The 20,566-nt window shown below is 41.7% G+C and overlaps 2 protein-coding genes across 2 annotated transcripts in view; one reads left to right on the top strand and one right to left on the bottom strand.

Annotated features, from left to right (window-relative positions):
• The first annotated feature begins 1,890 nt into the window (after positions 1 to 1,890).
• LOC117259070 (amino acid transporter heavy chain SLC3A2) lies at positions 1,891 to 6,454 on the top strand. Its single transcript, XM_033630274.2, has 10 exons — positions 1,891 to 2,050; positions 2,195 to 2,561; positions 4,011 to 4,175; positions 4,249 to 4,343; positions 4,440 to 4,517; positions 4,603 to 4,658; positions 4,751 to 4,943; positions 5,020 to 5,127; positions 5,212 to 5,274; positions 5,918 to 6,454. Exons 1-10 carry the CDS (start codon positions 2,018 to 2,020, stop codon positions 6,308 to 6,310), a joined length of 1,551 nt encoding a protein of 516 aa, XP_033486165.1. The 5' UTR covers positions 1,891 to 2,017; the 3' UTR covers positions 6,311 to 6,454.
• Positions 6,455 to 9,447: 2,993 nt separating this feature from the next.
• The window catches only part of ptgir (prostaglandin I2 receptor), a 35,933-nt gene continuing 24,814 nt past the window's right edge, over positions 9,448 to 20,566 (bottom strand). Inside the window, exon 3 of the mRNA XM_033630275.2 lies at positions 9,448 to 12,170. Coding sequence (XP_033486166.2) covers positions 11,883 to 12,170 — 288 coding nt within the window. The 3' untranslated portion in view covers positions 9,448 to 11,882. The remainder of the gene's footprint in view (positions 12,171 to 20,566) is intronic.

Genomic DNA, 20,566 nt, shown 5'->3' with positions numbered 1-20,566 from the left:
TCATGTTAGTCTACAGTGGCCCAGAACGGACAAATAAACACTGGCGATAGATAGGGCCATTCATGTTTTCGCATCAGCCACCACTAAATCCTACACACTGGACCTTTAAAGTAAAAGAGTAAATATGCAATAAATATACTAACATCCATAAATTACCCATCCAATTATTTGTAAGCTATGTCCTCATGAGACCTCAGCTTCTCTTTCACTGTCTCTGAGTCTCTGAGCTGTTTGGGATCGGTACGACCTGATAAATATAAAAACTAAACATTGTATTTGAACAGGAAGTAGTTTTAGAAAACAAGATGTCCTCATATGAGGACATTGGGTTTATTTTTAACTTTTTATATACTTTATTAATCCCCGAGGGGAAATTCTTTTTTTTTTTTTTTCACTCTGTTGTCAATTACACACAGGTCCAAACACACACATGCACAAACAGGACCTATACATGCACTAAGTGGAGAGATGTCAGAGTGGGGCTGCCCATGACAGGCGCTCCGAGCGGTTGGGGGTTCCGGTGTGTAATGAATACAGTGTGTCATGAAGAATAAAACTGTTTATTTAAATGTCTGGATGTTGTTCTGCAAAAAATAAATTACAAATAATGAAACACTGTTCATTTAGAAACTCTGCATCAGTTTTCCTCTTTTCATACTCCATGCAAGGAATGTCCTTTTGACTTAGGAGACAGTCTAACGAAGTCCCAACGTCCTCAAACGAGACAACAATACAGACCCAATGTCCTCTGACGAGTACTTCCTAATTAACAGCGTCTTATCTTGTACCTGTTGCTAAAATTGGTCCTATAGTTGCCATATCAAACTACAAACATTATTAATCGTAAGTAAACAAGTTTGAGCCATAAAATGTGATCAGGTTTTGGACCTTGTCCTCTTTAGTGTCGGGATCGGCTGCAGTCTGACTTGGCAGACATGGCTGCCATCTTGTTTTTACATGGATTAGTGTATTGCAGTCTTACTATCACTAGATGGCACAATATATATATCCTTTAATTAACCAGGTAAAAGCCTTATCAAGATTAAAAATGAATCAAATGAATGAATGAAAATGAATAAAAACCACAGTATACAATTAACATGAAATACAAGGTCCAGGACAAGAACAAATATGGTATGAGTACAATTTTAAAATTAATTAGAAACAGTCACATTGACTAAAAGAGCTAATTTCCCGATCCTTTAAAATCGACTTAAATTTCCCCACAGTGATCAGCTCTGCCAATTTCAGATCCTTCTGTAAATTATTCCAGGACGAAAAAGGGAAGCATATTTAAAAGCCTTTTTGCCGAGTTCTGTTCTCACCCTTGGAACCAGCATTTGAAGAATATTACGAGAGAGAGCAAAGGCCATATTGATTTTGGCTCCTGCACATGTAGAAAGATAAGAGGGAACCACAAAAAGTGTCCACAAACAAGGACAAGAGGCAGCATACCCAGAATGTGATGTCCTCATATGAGGACGCAGGGTCTCAGGAGTCTCAGGGTCTCTTTTGTTTAATGTTTTGGTTTGTGCAGTGTCATGATAGTTAAGTAGTGAGGTCATTTATTGTCTTTAAATATTGTCCTTAAGTTATTTATATGTACATTCGCTTAGGTGTATTTCGAATTGCCCATGTGTGAAAGTTTTTGTGACCCCTGTCATAGACTTGCAATGCAGGTGAATGGAGGACTAATTTAACTGTTCATGTTCTGTGTAAAATACATTCTATAGTTTGGTTTAAGATAATAGCCTATAAGATTATACTAAATGAAGTCAGTCACTTAGATTTAGTGGGCATCTTTCAAAGTTACAGTCTTTTTACTGGCCAATCAGATGCCTGTGTGTCACCTGACCTGTGGCATGTCAAAGCAGTTAATTCAGTTAATTTAAACACCTGTGTAAAACAGGTAGCAGGGGAAAGGTGGGTGCAGGTCGGGGCAGAGCTGCATGCTGAGTGTGTCGCTGACTCCTGCAGCTCCTGTGTTGTTTCCATCTGTAGTCCCCCTGGGGTTAACATGGAGCCAGCTGAGAAAGAGGCCGCTCATGAGGTATGGATAGACCAAACTGACAGGGCCAAACAAAACAAAACAAAACAGTTGGATAACATCTGTCTGCTGCTGCTTGAGTGTCTGCATGCTTCTCCTAAATGGAATTAAACTCCCTTAATCTAAGTGTATGTCACCCACCTGCAGCCGGGCAGGATGCCTCTGAACGCAGGAGCAGACACCGGCTACGGCAGCGTGGCAGGCTCCGGGCTGTCGGGTAGTGTGGCCGGCCTGGAGTCGGCCCCTCTTCTCATCTCGGAGCCTGAACCGGAGAGATTCAAGCAGTGGCAGCCGCTGACCAAGCAGGAGCTGGAGGCCGCGGCGGGGGGTCCGGGGTGGAGGAAGGTGCGGTGTTACCTGGTGCTCATGTTCTGGCTGGCCTGGGTGGCCATGCTCGCCATCTCCATCGCCATCATAGTGATGAGCCCCAGGCCGGTTGTGACGCCGCTCAAGTGGTGGCAGAAGGCTGTGTTCTATCAGCTGCAGCCCGCCGAGAGGTCAGGGGGCATCAATGGTGAGGAAATACACATATATCCAGGGACGGAACAGCGGGGTGGAGTCTTTTGTCTTTTGGGTCCTGCACTAATGTGTTCTCAAGAGCCCCAAATCTTTCAGTTTTTCTATAAATACATCCAAATTTGTGACATTGTGTTCTGGTTTTAGAATGATGAAGATGCCTGAAAAATGATAAAACAGGATGTAGGCTCTACAGGATTTTTTTCCGTTGCGCAACTCATGTTTTTCCCAAATGGGGCACAGACTTGTAGGCATTCTGTCATCTCAAATGGCATGAAAGAATAATGCATATAGCTGCTGTATAGCTGGGAAAAAATCTCCCTGGAGGAACATGCCCCCGTACCCAGGAGAGGTCAAGAAGCCACAGACTTAATCAGCGGAAATCCCCTTAACTTTAAGGGAAAAACAAACAGTAACATGCTATGGATATATTGTGAACACTATCACATAGTTTTCATGGTAACATTTAGACTTGATGTCTTGTCAGGGGCCAGATTAATCTGCTTGGGCGGCCACGGGGCAAAAATATGAGCTGCTGGTCCCCTTTTAATCTCCACTTCTTCCCACTCTCTGTGCAATGCATACAGTTTATCTATGCTAGAATACTAACTTGTACCAGATTTGCTGTGTGGTTATTTGATTAAATGCCATTATTCAAGAATGTGCAAGATGCAAAACTGAAATAATGGTTTTGAAAATTGATTTTGACACAGCGGCCTTTAGAGCCATTAACATGTTAGATGAACTATGACTTTAATTGTGCATATTCCCAAACAAATTTCCAATTTAATCAGCACAAACCAGTTGACGTGGCGTGAGCCTGGAGCTGTCCAGAAGCTTTCAGGTTTTTTGCAAGGTAGTCTTGCTCAGCCATTGCTTATTGGTGGAGTTTCCAGTTTCTTCAGTGAGCTCCAGCTGGCTGATATTAATATGTTATGTTCACTCTGCATGAGGATCAAGAAAGACATTTTATCAACCTTTAACAATCCCAGAGAAGCTCCCTGATTACTGAGAATGCGTGTCGGATGCCAAAGTTTGTCAAACTTCACACGAAAAGTGTGCAGATAGCTCTTTCTTCAGGGTGGGCTACCACCACATGCTTTCAACTAATTTAGAAAACAGATTATGTGATTGCTGGTATTTTATTGTTTCGTAATATGAGAAATGTTTTTGATCCAACACAGGCAAATTTAATGACTAAAAAAGTTCAAGAACAGTTGTGTAATGCACATTAATAAAAAAAGACTACTACATATATTATGAGCATCTGCCACAGACAACATGAAGCATGAAAAACAACAAAAAAGCATATGTAATAAAAGTATAAATGAAATAAATAGTATCTACAAAATGTTTGGAGACAAAAATAGAGTCATGAGATGAGGAAGTTGAACAGAATGACTTTCCTTTGAAATCCTACTAACTGTAATGTTGATTCTCTCTCAAGCGCTGTGTGAGCAGCTTCCCTACCTCAGGTCCCTGGGCATAGGAGCTCTAATCCTCCAGGGTCTGTTTGACAAGAAGGCGTCTCCTTTAAAACACAATGCAACTGGTGAAAGGGTTGGGACTTTGCCTCAGATCCAGCATCTGGTCGCTGAAAGCAACAAAGCAGGTGAGTGAAGCACCTCTTTTTGTCGAACAGCCTGCACAGGTAGATCTTAATGAGCTCTTCGTTGGTCCTGCAGATCTCAAAGTGGTGTTAGACGTCTGTGAACTGGATCTGTCGCGACCTCGGGAGGTAGCAGGAAACGCAAATGAGGCAGCAAACCTCTCAGCCACAGTACTTATAAAACCTACTCTTTGGTCATGCTATTTAATCCTGTTAAATTCTCAGAGATGCTGGATTTTCTAAAACACGGCGATACTTTTTCCACAGCATGCACTCCGGTTCTGGCTGGAGCAGGGTGTGGCAGGCTTTGTGATCTGTGACACTGATGCAGCATATTCAGAAAAGGTAAAATGATGCTCATGCACATGTTTTGTATTCTGACAGGCAGAGTTTCCACAAACTCGCATCCAATAAAATATTTACATTTCAGACTCTGCTGGAGTGGAAAGATGTCTTCAAAGAATTTAGTGGTGAAGAGGAGGAAAGGTATCGTTATACATGCAGCGGAAAGATTTTCATTTCAGCAGTTAATTCTGAAATAAAGCTTGAAAAGAATGCCCATCTGTGTGTATCTTCAGGATCGTGGTGGTAAGACAGACAACAGATGTCCTGCCACCTCTGAAAAACAGCCAGAAAAACGTTACACTGGTGGATGTGGTCATGAAGTCAATTCTGCCACCTTCACAACACCCTCAGTCTGCTGCGGAGGTCGCTGAAGCCATAGAGACACACCTGCAAAGAGAAGACGAAGACATATGGACCGGCTGGACAGTAAGACATATGCATGTCAGCTGACAATTAATCTGATTGATAATGCACTAACTGAATGATATACTATTTACTGCAGGTTGGAGGTAATCCATCCCATGACCTGAAGAACTTACTCCTGGTGTTGACGATGACTCTGCCAGGATCACCTGCAGTGCAGTATGATGAAAACATCGACCAAACACAGGTGGAGTCCCGCTCGAGACTTTGAGTCCATAAATGATCGGTTTTACAAGTTCACATTACCAAATAAAACTTTTCTCTCTCACAGAATGCATCTCTGAAAATCAGCTCTCCACAAGAAAACAAGGACGAAACACCAGACAACCATAAAGTGAGTAACAGAGCCAGATGTCCCTCTGGAAATACCTGAATGAGACTATTTAAAGGAACAGTGTGCAAGATTTAGGGGGATTTAGTGGCATCTAGTGGTGAGATTGCAGATTGCAACCAACTGAAACTTTCCCGGTTAGAATTCCTTCAGTGTTTTATTGTTCAGGAGGTGTTTACTGGGAGCTGAATCATCCACAGAGGTCTTCTCCTCTCCATAACAAAGAGACCTGGTGATTGAAAGCATTAAAAACACTGAATAGAGCAGTTTGTTAAAAAACAACAACAAAAAAACCATGTCATGCAGCAGCTTCTAACTACGGTGGCTGATGGAAAAAAGCAACCAGTCCTGTCTAGAGCCAGTGTTTGAACTGTCAGTTTTTGGCTACTGTATAAATATGGTTGGTGCAACATGGCGGACTCTATGGATGAGGACTTGCTCCCTATGTAGATATAAACAGCTCATTCTAAGGTAACAAAAACCATATTCTCATTTCCACACTAAAGAAAATGCTTATTTTTCATATGTGTCCCCTTAAATTTGACACACTGGACCTTTTTAATTCATGTAAAGCTGCAGATAAAGACACAGAGCATCAGTTGGGTAGGTTTTATTTACAGTAACTGTCTCTGCATCCCTCCCTCAGGACAAGGAGAAGAAGAAGCGTTCAGCTGTCACTCTCTTCACCTCCCTCAGTCACTCCAGAGCCAAAGAAGAAGCTCTCCTGTTCGGCAGCTTCACTTTCCTCCCCTTCAATTCTTCCACCAACTCCTCCTCCTCCGCCAACTCCACTCTCCCCTCTCCACCGATCCTTGCCTTCTTGCGCTCATGGGGTTGTGTCCACTTCCTCATTCTGCTCAACGTCGGGCCTGAGCCTCATGTCCTGGATCCCGCCTGGGCCCCGAGCCTGCCCAAAGCTGGAGTGTTCGTGAGCAGCACAGGAATGGACCGTTTGGGGTCGACGAATCTGGACACGCTGGAGCTGCGGCCCCACGAAGCCATCCTCATCAAACTGTTTGAGGCAGGAAGCTACTCATAGAGCTTCTCTGGAGTCAGTTGCGAGGACATGGAGTTATTTCAGTCTTCCTCTCAAAGAATGACAGGTGTCTTGACATGAATGTTTTTAATGTTGTGATGGTATGTGCTCACAGGTCACTGAAAATAAAATAATGGTTCTGTGTTCTTTGGGGCATCTTTTGTTGTCAGGATTGGAGGCTGTCTATTGATCAATCAATAGTTTCGTTATTGTAACAAAGTTAGTTTGCTGAGAAAACCAGTTGAAACTGCTGATGAGGGTGTTTTAAAAATATTTTTAGTGATTTACAAGCATAAACCTACCTTGCATGTAAAGGGCACAAAAGCAAGTTGGGATCTATTCATCCATCCATTTTTCATCTGCTTATCCGGGGCTGGGTCGTAGGGGGAACAGGCTGACGTCCCTTCCATGCAACACTTCCCAGCTCCTGGGGGATCCTGGGGCACCCCCAGACAAGATGAGATATATATATAATCCCTCCTGCATGTTCTGGGTCTGCCCCGAGCCTCCCGCAAGTTGGACGTAGCCGAAACAATGAGAGGTGTCTGGGAGGTATTCCGATCACATGCCCAAACCACCTCAACACCTTTCGGCACAAAGGAGCAGCGGCTCTACTCCGAGCTCCCTCCAGAGCTCCTCACCCTATCTCTAAGGTTGAGCCCAGCCACCCTACGGAGCAAACAACCCAAAGCTCATGACCTTAATAAACGCTGAAACAATATTTTCTACAGCCTTAAAGTGCTCAATAATACTTGAGGCATTATCAAGATTTGTACATTTTGACGGCTATCTGCATCATTTTTCGTGTGTTTTGGGTTCCTGGCAGCTTTGAAATAGCAAAATGGTGACTCATACCTGCATTTGGACTGAACAAAAGGATGCTGCATGTGAGTTAAGGACGGTTTGAAAGGTGCTAAACAAAGATAAAATGCCTGTGCAGACTGTCTGGACTCCTGAGGTTAAAGGAAAGCTTCACCCCCAACTGATCACTGGTATCAATTACTCACCCTGTGTTAATGTTGAGTTCGGTAAGAAAACGTTTTCTCACATGCCTCTGGTAAACGAAGAATCCAAAAACATTTCTGATCAGTCAAAGTCAAAGAGGACCACTTTTAACAACAGCACAACTATACCAAATCATCCTTTTAATAATTCTCACACAGCTCATGCTGTATAATCCAAGACTCATTTATCCAGTTGTATGCTCAGCGCTTACCAAACACATGTATTTTAGATAAAACCATTAGATTAAAACACTTGGGCATAAACAACACAGGTGAACTTTTAGTCTCTGCATGACGCTGTTTAGGTGGAAGTGTTTTAAATGTGACAGTTTTAGTGTATCGGCACATTTAGGAAGCACATGTGGTCACCTTTACATCAGTTCATCATAATGTTAGCCTTTGTTCACCAGAGGCATTTCTTTTTTTCTCACTTCCATCATGGGGTGAGTAATACACGCACAAATGTTCGTGTGGGGGGCGAAGTATTCCTAGAAGTATTCTCCTTGATTTCAAAACAGACATAGGAAACATAATCAAAGATGAAAACATATCAAAGAGACAATTCAAAATGTTTGATTTATGTCTAAGGAGTAATTTGCTTAACATGTGGCTGGTGGTTTGAACAAGCCCCTGCTGCACTGGTGTTGCAATAAATCAACCACATCCTAATTACTGTATGTGAATTCTTGTTCTCTCAAACTCTGTGGGCGTTTTTTGTTTTTTTTGTTGAGTAACTCAAGTCCGGGAAGCAAATGACATTTTGCAACTGCTTTGATTTACATTACATTAAGTTAATCCTTTTTGCCACCATGCTCACACTGACATGTATTTGCCTGAGGAAAAAATGACTTAGAAATACACTTCCAGTTGTAGGAGTGTGCTTCAACCACAGAGTGGTGCTACAGTACCAGCCACTGCTCTCCTGCTCTTCAAACTCTAACTTTTACATGAGAATTTGAGGTCAATGTGTCCCTACATCAGGAGTTTCTAAAGACTGCAAACCAATATTAATACATAAAATGAGACAGTTTACATTATAAGCTGTCACCATTCAGCTCTCACAGTATTGTTAATGTTCCCTGTCATTTTAATGTGAACTAGCCCACCTCATTTCTGCAGCTCCAAATGTAAATATTTATCTGTCGGTATTAACACTTTCTGTTATCTGAATTACACATCTGTGAGGATCTGTAAACACATCACATTTCAGAAACGTATCACCCCTTTCACTTCCAAAGAACCTCAAAGAAATGATGTGTCATTTCACAGTTTCGAGCGATGCAAACGACCAGTGTGCTTTGCTCTGCTGCGTCATGACTTCAGTTAATTTATTCATGACACAAATATACCTCACCCACAAAACCAAGATCTATCACAATACATTTACTCCATAATGAAAAACATAAATAGAAACAGTTCGACAGGAATCTGAATGTCACAATCCATCCATCCATCTTCTAACCGCTTCATCCTCTTGAGGGTTGCGGGGGGGGGGGGGAGCCTATCCCAGCTGACATTGGGCAAGAGGCAGGGTACACCCTGGACAGGTCACCAGACTATCACAGGGCTGACACATAGAGACAGACAACCATTCAGGCTCACATTCACACCTACGGACAATTTAGAGTTATCAATTAACCTGCATGTCTTTGGACTGTGGGAGGAAGCCGGAGTACCCGGAGAGAACCCACGCTGACACAAGGAGAACATGCAAACTCCGCACAGAAGGGCTCCCACACCCGGGATCGAACCGGGAACCCTCTTGCTGTGAGGCGACAGTACTAACCACCACACAACCGTGCCGCCCAATGTCACAATCACATTTATCTATTTCCAAAGTCAACAATCAGTCACAACAACCACTGACTTTCATTCTGACAACTTCTACTTCCATCTAAATCTTGATATGCTGGAACATATTTTGGTAGTCTTATAACTTAATGCTTCATTTTTAATTGTTTTACACAGTAAAAGATGCTTTGGACATCTCCAGATGGTTACAGTCTTACAAACAGAGCACTGCATGTCAAATAAATGTTTCTACTGTAGTCATGGTTGATGTTAGGGGTTGTAACCAGACAAAGACAAATGACTGCCTACACTTAAACACAACCGTCTTCTGTTTATCTCGTCACTGCTTACATTTCATATACACAGCAAACATGCTCAGGTCTCATGACAGCTAAGAACTATACATAAACTGAGTTGGAGAGCAGTGTGTGCGTTTCTTTAAACATGTAGGGCTGTTAAACATCACCAAATCAGCATAAACATTTCTCCTTGGGAACATACACAGACAACTTGTTTTTTTCTTACGTCAATATTTTATTTCACATGAACAAAATGTGTACCATATCATGTATACAATTTTCTGTTTCTAAAATTGTATTCTTTCATTCATTTTAATAGACTTAAATACCCTCAAAGACCACATGTGCAAGTGGTTATGTGTCTGACTAATCTCGGGTCATGCATGACTGAGCACTGAAGCAAAAAAAGTGAATGTGCATCACGGCCAAAAAAACTCATCACCCTATCTGTCATCCCTATACAGCTGCATGCCAAACCAGCACAAGGATACACAACATTATAGCACAGTTAAAAGGCATAAATACACATTTAAATGCAATTTACTGTAAGTCACAACAACAACAAAAATTCTCACAGTGCATTTTGCAGCAGCAGACTTCAACATTCACAAGCAATCATCATAGGTAGCTTAGAAAACAGTGAGATTGAGAAGAAGGGGTAGAGCTAAACGTTCATGCAATAGGAATTAAACCTAGAGCTGGACTAAAGTGGCCTTTAAACTGAATTAACTCTCAAGTTTTTTCCCTTATTCGAGAAATTAGTAAGTTTAAATGGGTATTTATTCTTTTTGTAATAATGAAATTATAGTGTTGCCTTTTCTAATGTATATTTCTTTGTTGTTTTGGTTATTGACTCAACTTCATTGCCAATGAGGGCTGCCCCTCAAGTATCTCTGGAGAATAAATAAAGGTTGAATGAATGCATGAATGAATTGTTTAGTCTAGAAGATTAGAGTCAAACATCCAGAGAGGTGGGTTAACTTCAGATCAACTTTAGCTTTAATTGAAACTGACTATTTTTGCTTTTAATTTCTTGCATTTTAAGACTACTAGAGTGCTTCTATAATTTTTACAGCAGGTTATTTCTTTTTGGACAGATTACAACAACTGAAAAGAGGAGATTTCAGTCTATTAATGCTAATACATCACATGCAGTCTGTGCAGGTGGAACAGTGCTGCACTGTGGGAAAGACAAGTACTCTCTGAAAGGAGCAAAACCCATTTTTCAAGACCATTTTCACAGGTACAGTGTAAATGTAACTACTTGACAGACAGCCATCAAATCTTCTCAAAGCAGACGATCATGTTCCTGAGAAGATGAAGCTCGGTGACTGTTGGTAGTCCCCTGATTTTTTTTTTTACCTGAATGCCACCCTGACACTGAGATGCTTGCCATATTTGGCACAGTTAACTATGGTGCTAAGATTATGAGATTACTTCTTAACTTTTCATTTAGCATCATCATCAGGTCAAAGTTTTAATCTGTTCAGTACTCTGGTTCATGACAAAATACCTGCTAAACTGATGACATTCCTATCAGTCAAATGTTAGTGAAGAAAAAGGCCTTTTAGACCAAATGCAGTTTAAGCTGCTCACATCATGCTGTAAATGTTTTGCTCAATGCTGCGAAACGATGTCTAGGCATGTCATAAGCCACTGGAAAGGGGTTTAAGAGTGCAGTGGTGCTGTTGTCGTATTTAGTTTAAAAAGACCCAAAATGTGTTACACTAAGATGGTGAACACTGTAACTGCTAAAATTAGCATGCTAGCATGCTGAAATTAGTGCTCAGCTCAAAGCACTTCAATGGGCCGCTAGCATGGCTGTTAACTTTTAGTTTTATGACAAAATTAACTATGCTTAATTACAGCCTGCTAATGGTTTATGTTTGGTGAAAACTTTTGATGATGGATACATTATAATTGTGATCACAGAAAATTAATTTAACATCAACCCCAGGGATGACCAAAAAATAATGTCATTGAGTGTGACCTGCATCTTATGTCATACTGTAGATGAGGATAGTCCATTAGTAGAGTTACCTGGCTGTAACTGGTAAAAGGCGGAGAGAAAAGAAGACGGAATACATTCATGCATTTTGTATCCATATAGTTTTTACCCGAGTGCATATATTCTGATTTTACAGTATAATGTTTATAGGCATGATATGGTTTGATGTGTTCCTTAGTGCTAAGTTACAGTGCTGTTTGTTTTATGTCACAACCCTCTTTGCAACTTTGAAACAGCCTCCATCAGTCAATGAAAATTCAAGACCTAGTGCAATCGTTTTTTCCAAAGTTCATGAAGATCTCCACCGTGGCATCTACTTCTTTGTCAAAGTCTGTGTGCCTTAACATGGTGAGCGCAGGAATCCTGTTTGCAAATGTTAAGGTTTCATGTCATAGATTTGCTCCAATGTTTTATCAGACATGATAGCCTCCCAGCCTCCAGTCCCCCCCACGCAGCTGAGGGCTCCTGTTGGGTCACAGAGGTAAACTGGAGTACGCATTCGTCTGTGGAACTGTCACGTCTGGGGGGTTGCGCTGTATGTGATTGTCAAGGGGTAAAGACAAAGCGCACTGTGCTGTCGTCTTCACAGCTCTCCTGCTGAAGCGGCAGCTCAACAGAGAGCAAAGGTGGTGAAACACAGACTTGCGGCAGATGATGAAGACCCAAGGGTCCACGATGGGGTTAAGGGCGTAGAAGCGGAAGGCTGTCAGGTTCTCCGAGTCGCCACAGAACGGATGAATGGCGTTGATAAAGCCTGCAATCTGTAAACAGAGAGAGAGTCGAGGTTAGGCACAGTCTTTACTTTTTGTAGGTTACAAATGTAAAGCCTAGAATATACAAGAGAGTTGTGTCTTCTGTAAGACCTCAGTCGCAGTCGCCCTGCTGGTTTTCTGTGCCTGATTAGATAACCAAAATGAGAACCAGCAGGACTGTCTGTCAGTCATGTTGCAGCGACATTCTGGCGCTGCAGAGCTTTAACCTTTGCTTATCCAGAGCAGGTCTTTCTTCCACAATCACCCCATGGAGGCTACTCAGTATGCAGTTTTATCTTTAGCCTTGTCCCAACATTCTTGCTTTCTTCTCACTATCTGTCCTCAGCCCTTACACCCCATCGAGAATGGTGCCACCATGTCTTCAACTCCGCTACTCACAACCACCTGCTTTCTTTAAAAAAAAAAAAACTTCTCACCTTTCTGCATTGCTCTCAAAAATCCCTTTTGTGTTCTCTCCTTTGCTTAGATTTTGCCGGTGTTCACAGAATACCATCTGGACACTAGCTCTGACACTTTTGCTTTCTGATACTGGTCATTTTGGTGATGTACTGTATTACTAGGAATAGGAAGCTGTGTAAAGCACTCAGTATAATGGTATATAAAAGGGTCTTTGGGCAAGATTTAGGGGGATATATTGGCAGAAATGGAATCTAATATAATACGTATGTTTTCTTTAGTGTATAACCATCTGAAAATAAGAATTAATTGTGTTTTCATTACCTTAGAATAAGCCGTTTATATCTACATAGGAAGTGGGTCCATGTCAACACGCACAAACCAAACACTGGCTCTAGATAGGGCCATTCACGTTCTTGGTTTTCCCATCAACCACCATAGTTAGCAGCTCCAGTGCAACTAGAGCATCACAAAACTCATATTTTCATTCATATTTCTAAAGTAAAACTGCTTAATTTACTGATTTTACACTGGGTCTGTTTGATTTAGAGAGGAAGAGACCTCTGCCAAAGTTATAAGAAAAAAAAAAAGGTCAGCACAGATTAGTAGGAGATAGGCTGGCGGCCCAACCCTGACATGCTGAACAGCATCAGAGAAACTGATTTGAAATGCGAAACTGCTGTAAGCACACATTAAGTTATAAGAGACAAAAGGTGAGCAGGCATTTGCAGGCACTGGACAAGCAGGCCAGCTACGGCATGTCAAAAAGCTTTGGAAAAACACTGGTTTTAATCACCTGGTCCGTTTAGTTTAGAGAGGAAGAGACCTCTGTGGGCAGTTCAGCTCCCGGTAAAAACCTCCTGGACAATTAACACTGAAGAAATTCTAACCAGGAAAAGTTGAAGTTGGTTGCAATTTGCAATCCTCACGCTAGATGCAAATAAATCCCCCTTAATCTTACACACTGGACCTTTAAATATTACAGGACAAGATGGGCATTATAGCTCGGTGTCGTCACACTCAGAGCTCATTTTCCTTGGTGTTTTGTTAGTGTTTTGTTTATGCCGCCCAATTATGAGCAAACCAGGATGATATACACGTGAACTTACAAGAAATGCTCTGTCAATTAATCTACTGAATGGCAATTGATCATCATATATCTACCAAAGTTATCTAACATGCTGGTTACAGCTTCATAGACATGACACTATGCTGCTTTTCTGATTACATTTGACTTTTTGGACGATTGACTATAAACAGAATGAGAAAACTAAAGCTTTGTATTTGGCTCTGGTTAATGCTGACAGACATTTGACATTCGTGTGGTCATTTCAGTGACCAAACGATTAACTGTTCAATCAATGAATTGATGGATTAATCAAGAATATTCAATGTTTAACTTGTTCACTCAACAGTTTTGGTAACCTATCATACCACAAGTGTAAACATTTTGTCTGCAGGATGGAGCCAAATCGAACCTAATTCAAGCCTCTGTAACAGCGGAACATGATGGAGCTGTCGGCACTTTGGTGTTGAAACCAGATGAGAGCACATGACTGTGTGTTTAGTGTCAGTGTCAGTTGAGACTGTGGCTCATCTTGTCATGCGAGGCTGTAACAAACCTCAACAACAGATGAACAAAGTGTCCTACAATACAGTTGCAGACAATGCTACGACAAAACCACAACTTTTTCCTTGTATTGACCTTTAAGGTATGACTGCTGAGAGGCATCCCAGACAGCAGCAGCTGGCTGCTTATTCATCCAGAGCAGAGCGAGAGGCAGCAGCTGGTCCAGGAAGCATCTTTGTCACCTTGCTTGTCTTCTCTATCAACAATTCTCCATTTCCTCCATGAAATTTCCAACAAACACTGGCCTAATTAATGGCTTGTGCTGATTGAGTGCTTTTATGTATTGGTGTAAATGTTTCCCTGTTGCTAGGGCCTGGACTGAACACTAATAAGCTTACAGACAGAGTGAGTGGGGCCAGAGGGAGCAAGTCCGGAGCCAGGCCAAACCAGACTACCACAGGGACCAGACACAGGGCTGACGATGTCCTCTCCACGCTCATTAACTGCCTAAACTCGCGCTGATCAACAGATACACCCACGAGAAAGACAGAGAGGGAATGAGGAAGAGGCCGACTGTGTGAGAAGCCAACAAAAACAGCAATTATTTTGGGACATTTCTAAAAAACATGTTGAGCTCAATGGCATAAAAACGTCACACCAACACCCTGGAACAGTGTCGTCATCTGAGATCTGACAGAAATGGTAACACTCCGAAGTGGAACAAAAACAACGGCCAGATGTTCTTGACTTTTTAGGAAGTATTTGAGGTTTGAGGTTATTCAAGGCTCTGTGAAATTTCTTGAATTGCACAACCGATGTAGTCAGGATTACTGATGGATTCTCGCTGACTGCACAGACTTCATACATGACGGACAAAGTTGAAGTATTTATGGATCATAATAATGCTCACATGGGCACACATACAGTCAGAATTGACACGTACCCATATCAAGATGGTGTGACCTCAGTTTCTTCTCAAAGGCAAACATGTTTCCTCTTTAAACCTGCTGACTGTGGGAACATTCGCAAGAGACCGACAAAACATTTCACAATGTGACCTCATGCCACCTCTTTGTCAAACAATCAGTCTGTTTTTCTTCATCAATTGGGTGTTAAGTTCTTGGTAACTCTTTGCTATTTTAAAGCTAATGACGAGCACAACGCAGGAGGCAGTGGATACAAATATGTTTTAAAAACCTCAGAACCTAGAAGGTGCACTTAGTAGTGTGAAGATCTCCACCAGGCAGCCGCCCGGTCTGACCATGGCCACTTTGGATAATTGTTGTAGTTCCAGCAGATGTGCCGCAGCATGTTTCAGAAGCTTCCTAGAAGCTAATAAAAATACTTTTTGACAGAGTCACAGCAAATTGCACAATGCAGAACAATTTCTCCTGCTACCAGTTACTGTAGTGAAATATAGATACAATATGAGGATGAATGTATTTCTAATGACTAAAACACAGGCAGTAATCTTTGATCCATGTCATTAATAACTGGACTTTTAACGGTATGAACTTTGTCTGCACAACATAGTAGGAAAAAACAACAATAAATGACTGAAATAGACAAATAAAAAAAGAAACAATTAGCCACACAGCCTGCTTAGTGACTTATAGTTGAAATACAAATATCGAGGAAAACAACAAAATCTGCTTCGCAAACGTTCCCAGTGTGCTATGATGCTGTACGGCAGACAGAGCAAAACCCTGTCACAGCTGGGCCCCATAGAATTGTCCCTCCCGGCTCCCTTACAGTCAAGATGGCGGTGAAGATAACATAAACAGGGACTTATTCATCTCATACAGTGTTTTACTTAAGTAGATCATATCATATCAGGTGTGGAATTAATCTGCAGATGCTCCAATGTCCAAAGTTTTCTGCGGCTTTCAGTTTTTTGAGACAAGACAAAGGCCAAATTGTGGTCTGCAACCGACTACGTAAGGCTTGATGTGAGTGAGGAGTCAGCACTTCATGACAATATACAATGGTCAATAAAACAGGTTTATCAACATATGTGAATCACTGCAACCAGAAGAGATCCTTGAGCATACAGTCATACGTGTGCACACAAAATATGAGGCTGATTGGTCCAGTAGTTTGTGAGATTAGCTCAAACTGACTCACACTAACACACACACACAACCAAACACATTTTGTAAAATATGTCCTTATTTGACCTTACTCTCTTTTACAACAAGAATCACACCACCATTAACAGCCTTGTCTTGTGACCAAGAAACAGACCTAATGCTGTCAACAATTTGTTGCTTGAATTAATACTTGAAGTAAAAATGAATCTGAGGCCTACTGGCATAAAAGGCACTAACAAACACGAAGACGAATGTGTCTCGCACTCAACGCACAGTTATCGTGCACTTCATTCATCATGCGGTGTTGCCAGAAACATTTCAAACAGACAAGCATCCTCTTACAATCTGCCATCAACCTTGCCTTTGTTGTCTCGCTCCACATTACCACCATCACCCTTTGCTTCTGTTGCTGCATGCCACCCTGCCTCTTATGGTGCTCTCGACAGACCTCAAGCCCCACAGAGAGGGCCACAAATCATGCACTGTCCTCTCCAAGCACTGCAGGCTGTGGGGCCAAAACCGATGAGGTGTCTTGCTCTCCTTAAACAGGAGCATATTAATGTATCAGTCTGTGGTTATGGAGCAGCACACAAGCAGTAAACAGCAGCCGAAAATCAGGGTGATTATTTAGGGAGAACAGAGAGCTGTGCCGACACTGGAAGCTTTGAAGGATCATTCCTTAAGTGTGCTCATAGACATAATAGATCCAGCAAAAGCAAATGTGTTCACACATGTCCTGTATGTGCAAACACATTAATATATCCCCATCCACTGACCTGCAACCTGTAACTTATATCCACTATGTCAAAGGGAACTGGAATCCTTTTTCAGTCATGAAGATATTGACTAAGTACTCGGATATCCTGATGAATGAAAATCTTCCAGTACCTGGACTCAGTTGGTGTAAATGGGTACATCCTGGCAGAAACAAAACAGATGCTATTTGGGGCTGATGATTGCTGTGCCTTTCAGGAAACAGACCACGTAATGGATGTCTACACTCTACGAGCCATTATTTTCCATCTCGTGGTCCTGGAGGACTCTTCCCAGCTCCCTCTTCCTGATCCTGTTTCACTGCAGGATCATTACACAGGGATAAGAGGAGGCAGCGCAGAGATTACAGGCCTTTCAGAGACGACTGTTTACAGCGTCAAGCCAGCAGGGTGAGAGAGAGATGCTGCAGTGCTACACAAGTCTTTAAAGGTGTAGTTCAGCATTTTGGAAAATATGTAATATGTATGTTAAACATGCATGAGTTTGAGTTTAAAGCTATAGTGCGTAACTTCTACATGTAAATGTCCGTTTCACCCAAGCCACTACTAGAGGAGATGACACAATGCTGATTAAGCCGATCAGCTCCGCTAACATCTTGCGGTATTTTTCAATATATATCATTTTTAGTTTGCGTGTCGACCGGCGACATTCCCGCGCTGGCGCACAGAAAATGAAGGGCAGGGGGAGGAAGAGCGGAGACTCTCATAGCAAGAGGTAGAGCGCAGGTAGAAAGAGAAAGCAACATGGCGGAGAACCCAAAGAAGCGGCTGAGACACAGTTCAGAAGTGGATCTTACCACAAAGTAAAAGCCTGGACATTCAGCTGAAGGTCTGTTAGCGAAGAAGGAAAGTGACCGACAGAGAAGTCAAACAAGGATTTGTATTGGCGTCGCTTTTCCTCGGTGGAGAGCCCTGAAGGAACAAATTGGGCTGAGGGCAGACATGGATGTTGCCTTGCTGCTGTTGGATAAGTAAGTGACTTGGTTTATAATTATATTATGAGTAGTATGTGTTGCTGTTACATGTACTGGACCTAGTACTTTATTATTTTCTTGGAAATAGTGCTATGAACGTAATGTAATGTTAGCAGCCTGGTGTTCGCCATGTTGTGTAGTGTTGTGTACACGGTGTGAAGCGAGTGTTACTCTGTGTACATGGAACTGCCAGCTTATTTGTTGTAATAACACATTATCCGCTGGGGGGCAACAAAAGTTACGCACTATAGCTTTAAAAAAAATTTTTGTTTTAACATTAAGTTATGGTGTCACAACTACTGTCAATCTGTAAGGGACACATTGGACTCCCCCTCACCTGCCGCTGAAGCTGTCAGGTGTAGGGTGGTCTCTTACTCACCTGATGTTAGGGCTGGGCGATATGACCAAAATCTCATATCCCGATATAGGTCATTTCATATCCTGATAACGATACCTATCCCGATATATAGCACATTTTAATCCAATGAATAAAAAGTTGTCCTCCTATCGGCCTTACTGCTGCCATCTAAATCTTTTTGACTGGCTCTGATGTATATAAGAAAGAAAACTATTTTTTTTATTATTAAACTTTAAACCCAGCCCTTTTGTTTTCACTCCCATTTTTCATAGGTTTAGTTAAGATCTAAGATATTTTTATGCACTCAAATTTTGCTCACAATTTTGTTAAAATCTGTACTTGTTCTCCTTTTTCAAGATAATTCATCCACTTGACAGGTGTGGCACATTAAGATGCTGATTAGACAGCATCATTACTACACAGGTGTGCCTTGGGATGGTCACAACAAAAGAAAAGGCCACTCCAAATTGTGCAGTTCACAACACAATGCCACACATGTCTCAAATTTTGAGGGAGCGTGCCATTGGTATGCTGAGTGCAGGAATGTCCACCACAGCTGTGGTGTAATAAGCCGTCTCCAATGTCGATTACTTTGCAGCACATCAAACCACACGAGTGCACAAGCGAAGCCCACATCAAACCACTCCAGCACAGGACGTCCGCATCCAGCATCTTAACCTGTAAGATCATCTGAGAGCAGCCAACCAAACAGCTGATGCAACAACTGGCTTGCACAACCAAAGAATTTCTGCACAAAAACCATCACACACTGTCTCAATGAAGTTTATCTGCATGCTCATCATCGCCACGGTTGTGAGGCCGGTTGGATGTACTGCCAAATTCCTAGAAGCACCATTGGAGACAACTTATGGTGATGAAATGAACATTCAGTTCATGCGCAACAACTCTGGTGGACATTCTTATAATCAGCATGTCAATGACACACTTCCTCAAAACTTGGACATCTGTGGCATTGGCTGCGTTCCAAATCATATATCTTTTTCCTTTTACTTTTAATAGGCACTGCAGCTTGCCTTTACAAAGTACACACACACACAACTGGGACATACTTCTTCCTCATAATGTTATACCCTGAACTTTGACCCTCTTACTCATATATATTCTGCAAAGTCTGACTGTTTGTAGTAGAACATCCTGGTATTTTGGCTTACTGCATTTGACATACTAACACATCACTAGCACAGATTTTAACACATTTGTAACCAAAAATTGAGGGAAATATATCTGCGTTAACATTTTTGTTCAGTGTATTTTATGCCAATATTGTTCTCATGCAGACAGTACCATGATGTGCACACTATGTAACAGGAAATTCTAAAAATAAAAGACTTTTTTAAATAAATTTTTAATATCACAATAGATGATCACATAAGGGGTGGGGCCTGTCTGGACTGTGCCCCCCGCCCCTGTCATTTTTATTGTTTCAGGTTGATTCATTCACTAGAATTTCTGTCTTTGGGGTAGTATCTATCGAGGGAATTATAAGTTATGATAGGGTTAGCACATTAATCATGCAGGGAATCCTATTGCCTTTTTTCCCTGACTTCACTGTGTGCCCCCCTCCACTTCTGGAGCCAAAATCAACGCCCTTCAAGAACGAGACTGCAAGAGGCTGCATTCATTCACTGCAACTGGCCGGGGGAAAGAGTTACAGCGTGTAACTTGTCCTAATACCAGAAAATGCCATTCTAACATTTCTGTTTTAAGTACACGTTGAACAAAACAAGGTGCAGCATGTTCATTACTAAGCTTGAAAATGTGTTGATAGGCTTGTTTTTCTGAGGCTCACATACCCTGACTACCTGTTCTCAAGGTAAAGGCCTGACATTGATATCAATGTTGTCTCAGTCTTCAAAAAAAAAAAAAAAAAACAGCAAATAAGTATGACACAGCAGCACAGTTTACCAAAGGTGTGGAAATCTCACTGAACTCAGTAGCCTGACGAGTTACATGGGTGAGGTGACAGACGGAGTTCTCACTTCTCATTTAAACTTCAACCGTCAGCGAAGTTTACTCAGTAATTTCCACTTCATCTCTGCCTTATCTTTCAAACCTAAGTCACTTTATGTCCTTCATGGTTTGTAACGCCGCCTGAAGGTTCAGTCCAGACAAGTTCCAAAGAAACCCAAAAATCTTTACGTACACTGTGTGTGATGTCTGTCGGGCATGTTGTGTGGAAGCTGTCTAATAAAGTGCATTAAT

The sequence above is a fragment of the Epinephelus lanceolatus genome, chromosome 4 (assembly GCF_041903045.1).
Source record: "Epinephelus lanceolatus isolate andai-2023 chromosome 4, ASM4190304v1, whole genome shotgun sequence".
Classification (NCBI taxonomy): domain Eukaryota; kingdom Metazoa; phylum Chordata; class Actinopteri; order Perciformes; family Serranidae; genus Epinephelus; species Epinephelus lanceolatus.
This window is presented reverse-complemented; position numbering and strand designations above follow the sequence as displayed.